Genomic DNA, 13,562 nt, shown 5'->3' on the forward strand with positions numbered 1-13,562 from the left:
CGCTGTTACCTGGTTTGGATCCCTCTGGTACTGATCCGTTGTAGATGGTGTGTGTAAACTCTGGTCTGTTGTCATTCATGTCTATGACGTTGATGACGATGTCTATGGGGTTCTCTATCTGGTTCCCATTCAGGTCCACAGCATGGGCTCGCAGCTACACGGATGCATACAGTAGTACAGGTTAAACGCATGGTAAGGGCGTGGGCTGTCAACTATAGACACACAAATACAGGTTCATGGTTAGACACACTTATGGGAATGGTATGGGCTCGCAGTTCCAGAGACTAATACAGGGTTAGGGCATGGTTGTCTTAACCTGGTTAAACCAGACTGTTAGCATAGCGTTCAGTCTGAATTCACCAGGCCATGGCTGTTCTCTTTCTATCACATTTGTTTCCAACTCGATAACTCATGACTTTCCCTCTTCTCTTGTTTTCGCTCTCACATGGATCAGAAAGGATTCCATATGTGTAAGCAATGTGGTAATAGCTCCTCATAGACCTTGGATAGGATTGGTGTAGTTTTCAGTGTTTTGCTTACACTTCATAGGGCAATCCACCAAGGGCAGAGAGAGGGGAAGGGTGTAAGTTATTGGGATTGGAACAGGGCTATTGACTCTGAGGTTTGTATATACTTGGCCTCTCAAGGTTGGATCTAAGGATTCTTAAGTGTTTCTCTCCTAGGGCCTCTCCCCTACTGCTCTCTAACAGAGAGCACTACAGGGATGAAAGCTGAGTACGCTCCCCTGTACGCTGTACCCTGTCTCCAAAACAGCCATGGCAGAGAGGTAGAGGCCTACCGCTAGGCGGGGAGTAGTAGCTGCCATAACATACAGCTGTTACAGTACCTACTCCTATACCCTGTCTCATAGCTGCAATCCTGGCTGTGCAGCTCCCTATACCATGTCTCCAGTACTGCCACGGCAACACCTAATTAGTATTCACGACAGAGCTTCAGTGACTCTGACAGCTACATCACTCTATGAATATTCACGAGGTGGCCCCATCCTTCATGCAAATGCTCTGCTGCAGATCATAGTTGCTTGTGTGTCTGCATTGAGTGTGTTCTCAAGATCAAAGTTTCCTGTCCAACTTACTCTGTATGGCGTTTTACTACATTTCACATAGACCGATAAAGAATGTTGGCCACCAAGCCACCCATTATGGAGTAATTGACAGGAATGTGGATGCTAAATCTACTCATTCTAATTCTATGAGCTGAACACTTACATGGAAGTTGGAGATGTGTTCCCGGTCGAGGGGTTTGGTCACAGAGAGCTGGCCAGAGATGGGGTTGATGATAAAGATCCCGGTCGGAGACTGGTCAGCACCGGGTCCAGTCACACTGTAACGCAGGAGACTGTTCTTATCACGGTCCGACCGGATCTAGCAGGAGGGAGAGAGACAGAGGGAGGTAGAGTGAGAGATATTCCCAGTTTAGATACAGTACATTTACAACCACACTTTTATTCAAAACATCTTTAGCTCCCCTCAACACCATACATGGGCTGTATAGTACAGACAGGAAACAGCAGATGCACCATAAACCTTAATAAACATGTATAAATCACCATCCCACTCCCATTAACCCCCTGACTCAGCCTTATGCCGCTGATTACAATATAAATATATCAGCAGATGGTGTTAGGAGGAAATAGTGCGCTTTTCATACACTGGAACCACACACATACAGTACATACTGTACATATACACAAAAACTGTACACACAAACACACACTATAAAACCCTGTGAGCTAGTGGGGAAATGTGTAAAATGTGTCTTTTGAACTGTGTGTGTTGTGTGTGTGTGTCTCTGTGTTCCAAATCAAACTGTATTTGTCACATGCGCCGAATACAACATGTGTAGACTTTACCGTGAAATGCTTACTTACAACCCGTTTGTGTGTGTCTCCGTGTATGTGTCTCCCCTACCCTGACTAGCTCCTCGGGGAACTGTCCTCGTGAGTTCTCAGGGACGTTGATGGGGGGAATGACCCAGTCCCTCTTCACCCGCCTCAGAGATCCATCGTCCCCAACGACCAAGCTGTGCCATGGAAACACGATCTCTCGCACCTGCTGAGTCACAGCTGCAGAGCTGGAGTTCACCTGCAGAGATGAGACAACAACAAAAGTTACACACACACACACACACGCACACGCACACACACGCACACGCACACACACACACACACACGCACACGCACACGCACACACACACACACACACACACACACACACACACACACACACACACACACACACAGAGAGACACGCAGATTACTCAGACCCACACACCAACACACACAAAAACACTATGACAAACACTATGATTTAGTGTATTCATGGCCTCGTTTCACAGAGCTGGATTACTGACATCATTTCTGAGGACCTGACCAATGATCAGACTGGCTGGCTGGCTGTGTATGTAACCTGTGTGTGTGTCCTCATATATATTTGCAGCCTAGGAATGCAGTTTTGTTTCCTCCACACTCTAATCTGAATTTGAATACAACCCTTCAGCCATCTCATCCTCTCGCTGCATCCCTCCACCTAATCTCTATCCCTATATTTTCATCCTTTCTCTCTTTCACTTCATTCTCTCCATCTTTCCCCTATATACACTCATCCAACAGCCTTCTTCTGCGTCACAACTCTCCCACTTGCCTCTCCAAACCCTCCCTCTCCTTCCTTCTTCCCTTTTCTCAGAGTATTCTGATCCATCCGTCTGTTGAGCGAGCTAGCTGACTAATAGCTGCCTAACACTCCACTTGTTCAATTTCACAGCTTTTATTCACAAGTTTGGTATCGGTGGTATTTTAACAACTTTTTCTTTCCTCACACTGTTTTCCCTTATAATGGACACACTAAGCATATGGCACTGCACTATTTCTGGGAAAATGTTTACTGGGGAATGTCTCCTCATATATAGAGGACCTCCTTATTGCTCTAATTAACACACAGCAGGCAGTAGCACCACAAAGCAAATTGTTGAGGTTTAAAGAACCAACAAAGTAACACGGAAAGTTTTAAATCATTACTGAACGTGTTGAATCTGTGGACCCATATAGATGCCAAAACTGTGTTAAACACTGCTTAGTGTAAAACCTTATTCAAATATTTCCCAGAGTGTCTTGGCTTTCAAGTAAATTGTAGAATTACCACCTATGACTCTATTTGTTAGTGACAGAGTGGGGTCCTGTGGCCTTCACCAAGTGAGATCCTAAGTGAAAATGTTACCATTAAAAATAATACATATTTAACACAATATGTATTTCATAAGGCTTTATTTTGAGGGCTTAGTTTTACACTAACACGGGGTCCTGAAACGTGAATTATTGCACCCATTACTGAAACGTTTGATCCAGTTTAGAAGCTTTAGGTCGTCTTATAGCTTAGTCTTTCCAACCCTGGTAAATTGTCTGAATACAGGTTGTGGGTGATAAAAAGGTGGACATCCCAACACTGTCTGGTTTCCAATAAGAATTACACATCACCTTGAAAGCAGAAAATGGAACAACCATGACCCTGCCACTAACAACTTGAGTCATGGGTGTAAACTCAATTAGAATAAGGCTTTACACTAAGCAGTGTGTTAATTTAACACTTTTGGGGTGTCTAAATGGGCCCACAGACTCACAACCCTTTCAGTGTTGATTAAACACTCAGTGTTAAATTAGTTTGTTTTTTAAAACTGAAGAATTTGCTGTGCAGATGCTCTCTGCATTCCAAATGCTACCCTGTTCCCTACATAGTGCACTACTATTGACCAGGGACCTGGTGAAAAATAGCACACTATAAAGGAAATAGGGTGACATCTGGGATGCACACTGTACTGTAGTGAGCCTCGTCTTCTTTCTGTGGTTATCAGCACTTTACTGGCCATCAACGACTAACAGAGTAGGTATATACCCCCGATAACATTATACTTCATCATCATGTTTAGGGCCAGGAGTTTTTACAGAATGCATGGGTTGTGTTTTAATTTCCCGCATGGGCCACATATGCGTAGTGTAAAAGTGTATTGCTTTGGATAAGTCGTCTGTTAAATGAAATAGAAAATCGGTATTACATCCCAGACCTGTTTGATGAGTTTGTGTTCTGTCGTGTCTGGCTTTCCGTCGTTCCGGAGGAGGAGGTAAACATGCGTCTTCCAATCCTCCTTGGTCTCCAGATCCCTCGCTCGCACCACCAAGGCGCTCTTCCTGTCGGCAAGACGGAAGGCATGCCGGGCGTACACCGTGCCATCCTCATCCAGCCTGAAGTCCTCCATGTCAACCACCTCCAACAGAACCCTGTCGCCCAGGCCACAGTCGGCGAACCTCACTGCAGGGAGAGAGAGCGAGAGAGATGTCAGCAAGATTTGAAAACAGAGGAAGACAACATACAGTACCAGTCAAAAGTTTGGACACACCTACTCATTCAAGGGTTTTTGTTCATTTTTACTATTTTCTACAGTGTAGAATAATAGTGGAGTCATCAAAACCATGAAATAACACATATGGAATCATGTAGTAAGCAAAAAAGCGTTAAACAAATCAAATATATTTGATATTTGAGATTCTTCAATCTATGCCTTAATGACAGCTTTGCACACTCTTGGCCTTCTCTCAACCAGCTTCACCTGGAATGCTTTTCTGACAGTTCCCACATATGCTGAGCACTTGTTGGCTGCTTTTCCTTCATTCTACTGTCCAACACATCCCAAACCATCTCAATTGGGTTGAGGTCAGGTGATTGTGGAGGCCAGGTCATCTGAAGCAGCACTCAATCGCTCTCCTTCTTGGTCAAATTGCCCTTACACAGCCTGGAGGTGTGTTTTGGATCATTGTAATGTTGAAAAACAAATGATAGTCCCAATAAGCGCAAACCAGGTGGCATGGCGTATTGTTGCAGAATGCTGTGGTAGCCATGCTGGTTAAGTGTGCCTTGAATTCTAAATATATCACAGACAGTGTCACCAGCAAAGCACCCCCACACCATCACACCTCCTCCTCTATGCTTCACGGTGGGAACCACTTATGCGGAGGTCATCCATTCACCTAGTCTGCGTCTCACAACGACATGATGGTTGGAGCCAAAAATCACAAATTTGGACCAATTTGACCAAAGGACAGATTTCTACCGGTCTAAGCAAGTCTCTTCTTGTTATTGGTGTCCTTTAGTAGTGGTTTCTTTGCAGCAATTCAACCATGAAGGCCTGATTCACGCAATATCCTCTGAAAAGTTGATGTTGAGATGTGACTGTTGAACTCTGTGAAGCATTTATTTGGGCTGCAATCTGAGGTGCAGTTAAATCTAATGAACTTATCCTCTGCAGTAGAGGTATCTCTGGATCTTATTTTCCTGTGGTGGTCCTCGTGAGAGACAGCTTCATTATAAAGTTTGAAGGTTTTTGTGACTGCATTTGTATAAACTTTCAAAGTTCTTGAAATTTCCCGGATTTGACTAACCTTCCTGTCTTAAAATAATGATGGACTGTAATTTCTCTTTGCTTATTTGAGCTGTTCTTGCCATAATATGGACTTGATCTTTTACCAAATTGGGCTATCTTCTGTATATCACCCCTACCTTGTAACAACATAACTGATTGGCTCAAATGAACTTTTAACAAGGAACACGTTATTTGAAATGCATTCCAGGTGACTACCTCATGAAGCTGGTTGAGAAAATGCCAAGCGTGTGCAAAGCTGTCATCAAGGCAAAGGGTGACTACTTTGAAAAATCTCAAATCTCAAATATATTTTGAAATATATAACACTTTTTTGGTTACTACATGATTCCATGTTTGTTATTTCATAGTTTTGATGCCCTCACTATTATTTTACAATGTTGAAAATAGTAACAATAAAGAAAAACCCTTGAATGAGTAGGTGTATCCAAACCTTTGACTTGTACTGTATATACATATACAGTGGGGCAAAAAAGTATTTAGTCAGCCACCAATTGTGCAAGTTCTCCCACTTAAAAAGATGAGAGGCCTGTAAATTTCATCATTGGTACACTTCAACTATGACAGACAAAATGTGAAAAAAAATCCAGAAAATCACAAATACATTTTATATGAATTGATTTGCAAATTACGGTGGAAAAAAAGCATTTGGTCACCTACAAACAAGCAATATTTCTGGCTCTCACAGACCTGTAACTTCTTCTTTAAGAGGCTCCTCTGTCCTGCACTCGTTACCTGTATTAATGGCACCTGTTTGAACTTGTTATCAGTATAAAAGACACCTGTCCACAACCTCAAACAGTCACACTCCAAACTCCACTATGGCCAAGACCAAAGAGCTGTCAAAGGACACCAGAAACAAAATTGTAGACCTGCACCAGGCTGGGAAGCCTGAATCTGCAATAGGTTAGCAGCTTGGTTTGAAGAAATCAACTGTGGGAGCAATTATTAGGAAATGGAAGACATACAAGATCACTGATCATCTCCCTCGATCTGAAGCTCCACGCAAGATCTCACCCCGTGGGGTCAAAATGATCACAAGAACGGTGAGCAAAAATCCCAGAACCACACGGGGGGACCTAGTGAATGACCTGCAGAGAGCTGGGACCAAAGTAACAAAGCCTACCATCAGTAACACACTACGCCGCCAGGGACTCAAATCCTGCAGTGCCAGACGTGTCCCCCTGCTTAAGCCAGTACATGTCCAGGCCCGTCTGAAGTTTGCTAGAGAGCATTTGGATGATCCAGAAGAAGATTGGGAGAATGTCATATGGTCAGATGAAACCAAAATATAACTTTTTGGTAAAAACTCAACTCGTCGTGTTTGGAGGACAAAGAATGCTGAGTTGCACCCAAAGAACACCATACCTACTGTGAAGCATAGGGGTGGAAACATCATGCTTTGGGGCTGTTTTTCTGCAGAGGGACCAGGACGACTGATCCGTGTAAAGGAAAGAATGAATGGGGCCATGTATTGTGAGATTTTGAGTGAAAACCTCCTTCCATCAGCAAGGGCATTGAAGATGAAACGTGGCTGGGTCTTTCAGCATGACAATGATCCCAAACACACCGCCCGGGCAACGAAGGAGTAGCTTCGTAAGAAGCATTTCAAGGTCCTGGAGTGGTCTAGCCAGTCTCCAGATCTCAACCCCAAAGAAAATCTTTGGAGGGAGTTGAAAGTCTGTGTTGCCCAGCAACAGCCCCAAAACATCACTGCTCTAGAGGAGATCTGCATGGAGGAATGGGCCAAAATACCAGCAAGTGTGTGAAAACCTTGTGAATACTTACAGAAAACGTTTGACCTCTGTCATTGCCAATACTTATTTTCCACCATAATTTGCAAATAAATTCATAAAAAATCCTACAATGTGATTTTCTGGATTTTTATTTCTTATTTTGTCTGTCATAGTTGAAGTGTACCTATGATGAAAACTACAGGCCTCTCTCATCTTTTTAAGTGGGAGAACATGCACAATTGGTTGTTGACTAAATACTTTTTTGCCCCACTGTACATATATTACTGTGCGACTAAAATAATCTTGGCGACCAACAACCTAAAGACCAAACAATCGACCTGTCAACTAATTGGGGTCAGCCCTAAAATGTAGTAATGACCAATTTGGCTACATTTAATTAAATAGACAAATCTGTGAACTGTCTTGCAAGTTTTCAATTGACACAATACTTGTTAGCCAAGGTGTCAGCTAGAGATTACGTGCAGGAGCTTGCAGGGAGTTGTAGTTTTATATGATATCTACTAGAGACTAATATATTGATAAAACTCACCTTCTCCGAGAGAGATTTACATGGTTATCAAAACATCAAGCCAGGGTAAGCCTACACGAAACACAGCCTTTATTTGAAGTGTTTCCCTATTGGAAAAATGAATGGTGGAAATACGATTGGAACCATTTGCCTGTTTGACCACTAGGTTTTATGGGTATTATGACACCTCGACTGTGGGGCTCTATTGATAACTAAAATAGCAGTGCAGATGGAACTCTTTTGCTAAGTACAGAGATGTATTCTAGGTAATGCGTGTTTATGGAACTGTTATAGACTTTGTGGTGCAGCAGAACGATTTGTGTACTTCAAAACCCAGGTGGGGTAATACTTTAGCTGCACAACGTACCACTAACTTTAAAACCTCCATACCATTTCATGACTTTATTTATAATTGTTTGGGATGGTTTGAGACCATCTGGGACCATCACGTGAAATCCTAATGACTGGTAAAACAAATGTCTTGAGAAACTCTTACAAACATCCCAACATGGGAAAAAAAACATGAATTTCACGTAATCACATTTTCACATATGAAATGTCACAAGTGAAGTGTTCCAAAAACACATTTTAACATGTGAAATGTTTAATGTCACATGAAGTGTTCCATGTGATTTTCCACATCAAATCGACGATAGATTTATTGGCAAGAATACATTTTTTGCATGGCTTATTTGTTACCATAATTATACAGTATATCCCCACACTTTAAAAAAGAATAGAATGGTCACGGTACAATGTTTTTCTTTGGTTCACAAAATAAACGGTACCTTTTAGGGTACATGTCCAGATAATCTTAGTATAATGGTACGTTTTTTCTACACAATATATTCAATACAAGGTACAATTATTACTGCACTTTGAAATGTAGGCGGTGGCAATGTGCTCGTTCGGGCTCATTAGCATATTTGGGGGCATAGTTTAAAATATGTTGTATTTGTGCCAACCGTCTGAAAATGTTGTATGAGTTTAAGTGGTTTATCGTTATGTTGTCGACAGTTGAGCATATCTTTTGACACTGTCAATTCTGCAAAGGTTGTGTGATCTTGTGACAATCAAGCGATGCATTGTTAAGAGCTTGCTGGGCATTTTACAGTAGCTGGATGGAAGCTGGTTCACAGGAAGATAATGTCACATTTTCCACAACTTATTGTCATCTAGCTACAAGTTATTGTATGCGTCACAGTAAATTACTTTAGCTCATGTCACACTCACTGAACTGATGGTGTGGCAGGGAAGTGAGTACTACATTATCATGACAAGCTATATATGAAATATTCTATGGCTCTTTGGTATGCCATGCAATTATGTCAGCCTTTAACAGGGCTGGAGAACTGACAATCTTAATAAACAGAATACAACAGAGCACATTAACTGGGATGACAGAGCTAGCTGAAAGCCACACCTCCAATATTTGGTTAGACTGTCACTGCTAGCTTACAATTAAAAGTAATGTCAGCCAGAAACATATTGAATAATGTTTCCGGTTCAGAAAATACAAATTGCAGTTAACTTACTGGAAAATACACAATTACATTTTTACAGTGGAGCTCATTAGGGACACATATGCTTACAAAGTTTGCAGAACAGACAGTGTCAAAGGAGGCAAATACGCATTTGGCCATGTCCCCAAATATGCTAATGAGCCCCACCAGTACATTACCGCCACCTATCAATGATGACCGTGCCTTTTACCTACAAGGTACCGAACTGTACCATGTGAGTACCCCAGGGAACAACGCTGTACCCTAACCATACCCTTATTTATTTTTTGAGTATTTTAATACATGTTCCAAGCAAAAAGTATGAACCTAATGGCACTGCAGTAACACTGATGCACTCAACCAAGCAGTTGCAAGTTCAAATCCCTGAAGCGTTCATATATAATCTGTCAAAGTGTCTTTGGGCACTGGTAGATTCAAATTAATGTAAAGTTGGTGGTGATTTTACATAATTCTGGGCAGCATTTAGCGAAGTGCAGGAAGGTCATTTTGCCAACATGTCTGTAGCCTTATCTCCTTTATGCTCACAGAACTTGTGGTGTTGCAGAACATGTCGCAGGACATTTCAGGTTGGTAGTGACCAAAAGGTTTCATGTTCAAATCCCAGTTAAGGCTGAGTCCCAAGTGTACTAGATAATAGTAAAAAAAAATGTTTTACACTAAATGAAAGCAGCATACTGTCTTTTTACAGAAATTACACCTTGTTGTATATATTTTAGGCAAAGTGCAAAAATATATTCTTGGCAATATACAGACAGGTATGTACAGCCAATCTCCATTATGTCCACAGTCCTGGTGGTGCAGCAACCGAAAGGTTGTGAGTTCAAATCCAAAGTGAGTTTGAGTCCCAAATAATCCAGAGGACCATGACAAAATGCTCTAAAGACATTATTGTGGACATTCCTGAAACAATATGGGAACCAGACAAAACCTGCAAGGGACAATGAATTTATTCATCAATAATGTGCCACAAAGTAAAATATTCTCAATGACAACTGGGTTTTAAAATGTTTTCACAAATATAGTTTCATGGTATCACATTTTGAATTTCTGCAACCCCATGTTGTCACATTTACTTCAAACCAGCAGTATACTCTAACACCATGTATCCCACTGCTGGTTTGCTGCTAAAGCTAAGCATGGTTAGTCCTGGTCAGTCCCTGGATGGGAGACCAGATGGTGTTGTAGGGCCAGTAGGAGGCACTCTTTCCTTTGGTTTAAGAAAATACCCCAGGGGTAGTGACTGGGGACATTGCCCTGTGTAGGTTGCTGTTTTTTCGGATGGGATGTTAAACAGGTGTCCTGGCTCTCTGTGGTCACCAAAAGATCCCATGGCACTTATCGTAAGAGTAGGTGTGTTAACCCCGGTGTCCTGGCTAAACAATCTGACCCTCATACAATCATGGCCAACTAATCATCACCAGCTTCCAATTGACTCATTCCTCTCCTCTGTAACTATTGCCCAGGTCACTGCTGTAAATGATAATTTCTTCTCAGTCAATTTAACTGGTAAAATAAAAAAGATTACATAAAATAATGTGGTTTTTCCATAAGCTGTGCCAGGCTTGACCAGACAAAAATAATTATATTTAAAATACACGCACGCACGCGCACACACGCGCACCAGATCCCTGCTTTGGGGGCAGCAGAAGGTGGGGTCTTAGCTAGGATTAAACTGAAGCTCAGGACGGATTGTTTTTCTTTGTTTCATCCAGTCAACAGACAGATAAGTCAGGGCTGGAGCTGCACATCTTCTCTGTTCGTTCTGCAGCAACTGACTCACCGTTACGGATCAGCTCCTATGTTCTTGCCTTATCTCTGGCTTCACCAATGAGCCACAGCAGAGCCAGTCTGACAGATTCAGAATGTGTGAATGTGAGGGAATATCTGCATAGAGATGGAACGTTGTAACTGCCATTCCACATGGTTCTCCATAGATCTGTTATGGTACAATGGTTACGTACAATATGGCTGGCTGGACCACAGTCAATAAGCTGCATTAATTCTACCCAGTAAGTTTCTACAGGTAGTTGTTATGTTGGTGCATGAGTCCATGTGTGTTTGTGAGAGTGTATGTGTGCACTTATTTTCCTACATTACTAGAACCCCGATATCCTAATATTTCACCTTAATGTCCTGAAAAGGTAGGAGAACAATAACTTTTTTTTAAAGTCAGGAAGTTTTTCAGCTCCTGAATTTGTTCAAATGCTATTATAAGCTTAAGGGTTAGGTTTAGGTTTAGGGTGTGTGTGTGTGTGTCTGTGTGTGTCTGTGTGTTGGTGCATGCGTGCATGCATCAGAAACCAGATCCCAATTCTAAATGTTCCTATTTGAAAAGCATTGAAGATGTCATGACTCTCCTGTGAAGATTTGAAGGATCAGGTTACAGTGGGTCCGCTCTATAGCGCACTATCTCTACCGCAGAAGGGGAGAGATGGCGTAGGCCGCTTTATGGCGGTCGTAAAATACTCTGCTTCTGGGCTCTGTAGTATTGAGATTGGAATGTGACTGTGGAACACAGAGAGACACTTGGCCAAACTTTGACATCAAAATGTTGAAAAATTGAACATTATTTCTGTATTCCAAACAGATGGACTGGTCCGTGGACACTTAAGGAACTGTCATGTTGAATTTGTTTCATTTGGTGACCTCATGAAGAACATGAGAGACACATTGCTGTGTATTTGTTTGTATACACTTCTCAATTATGGGGTTTGCTTTTGAATGTTGTATAAAATAAATTATTAAGTATAAGAAAGATAACATTGTGATGTTAGCCTTCTAAATGAGAGAATGGATTTTTATATAAAGCAAGAACAATGGTACTCTGAAAGATCCATTCTCAAGAACATGTCCCTATGCAACAAACATTAGTTTGCCTGATCTATCCATTATAACAGAGCTAAAAAGGACACGGCGACCAGAGTTAAACAACTAGAGACTCTTTGATGAACTATTCTCCACAGACTGATCCAGTGTTTTCAACGGAGAGACAGCCACGGCATACAAACGTAAATATGTACATTGCATTTCTAAAATCCAACTGAACGGTCGTTAGGGTGCTAAATATCCATATTCACGCTAAACGTATTCAACCCTATGTATGTAGTGGGTCCATTCTGTTCTCCCTCTGTTTCTTATCTGTCCCCACCCCCTTTCCTTTGTCTACCAAGCCGTCATATCGGTTTCGTCCACTAGGGCCTTTTTCTTTGTGTCATGTTAGTAACCAATGTATGACCTATTGTGTATGTGTTTATGCAATTCTGTGATTATTTAGTTAGTTAGTTAATAAATAATTAAGCCAATTTGTATATCACTGATTCATGATTTATGCTAGGGTTCGTGCAGATATACAAATGTTTGCAACATTCAGAATATGACTCTTGAGGTAATAATGCATTAATAAGTGACTGTAATCAATAAGATATGAACATTTCTGAAGAGTTAAATTCGGGAAATAGAGACTCTTTAACCTCTAGTGACTCCCCATCCCGCATGAGGGAGCGTAATCATCGACTGACACTAATTAGCATAATGCAACGGACATAAATATTCCTAGAAAATATTACTATTCATGAAAATCACAAGTGAAATATATTGAGACACAGCTTAGCCTTTTGTTAGTCACCCTGTCATCTCAGATTTTCAAAATATGCTTTACAGCCAAAGCTAGACAAGCATTTGTGTAAGTTTATCGATAGCCTAGCATAGCATTTTGTCCAGCTAGCAGCAGGTAACTTGGTCACGGAAATCAGAAAAGCAATCAAGTTAAATCGTTTACCTTTGATGAGCTTCGGATGTTTTCACTCAAGAGACTCCCAGTTAGATAGCCAATGTTCCTTTTTTCCAAAAATATTATTTTTGTAGGCGAAATAGCTTCGTTTGTTCTTCACGTGTGGCTGAGAAATCGCCCGGAAATTGCAGTCACGAAAACGCCGAAAAATATTCAAAATTAGCTCCATAATATCGAGATAACCTTCTGTAAGGATTCTGTGAAGATATGAAAATATGATGAATTGTATGTGTGTATAATCAATTACTAGAGATTTGATAAAGTAATACTGGGAATATAATGAGATGCAACCTAAACAACCCATACGTAGACATACGTAGGTTCAGAGTTGGTCCCTCTGATGGATTTGATAAAGATGAGGTTACACAATGTCTATAAAGTCTGTGAGTAAAGCCTTAATAAAATTCTCCACGACATTCGGGTTACCTAAGGTGGTACAAAGCGATCAAGGTACCAATTTCCTATCCAAGCTCTTCAAGCAGGTGTTAAAATCCTTGTCAATTACGCACTGTGTGTCAAGCGCCTATCACCCAGAG

At 41.4% G+C, this 13,562-nt stretch overlaps 1 protein-coding gene across 1 annotated transcript in view; it reads right to left on the reverse strand.

The window, feature by feature from the left end:
• LOC110521744 (cadherin-2) overlaps window positions 1–13,562 on the reverse strand; it is an 83,617-nt gene that overhangs the window by 38,076 nt on the left and 31,979 nt on the right. The window contains exons 3-6 of the mRNA XM_021599575.3: window positions 4,078–4,322; window positions 1,932–2,105; window positions 1,230–1,385; window positions 10–154 (exon numbers count right to left, since the gene is read on the reverse strand). Coding sequence (XP_021455250.3) covers window positions 10–154; window positions 1,230–1,385; window positions 1,932–2,105; window positions 4,078–4,322 — 720 coding nt within the window. The remainder of the gene's footprint in view (window positions 1–9; window positions 155–1,229; window positions 1,386–1,931; window positions 2,106–4,077; window positions 4,323–13,562) is intronic.

Source organism: Oncorhynchus mykiss, chromosome 4 (genome assembly GCF_057628025.1).
Source record: "Oncorhynchus mykiss isolate SJ-2025 chromosome 4, ASM5762802v1, whole genome shotgun sequence".
NCBI classification, from domain to species: domain Eukaryota; kingdom Metazoa; phylum Chordata; class Actinopteri; order Salmoniformes; family Salmonidae; genus Oncorhynchus; species Oncorhynchus mykiss.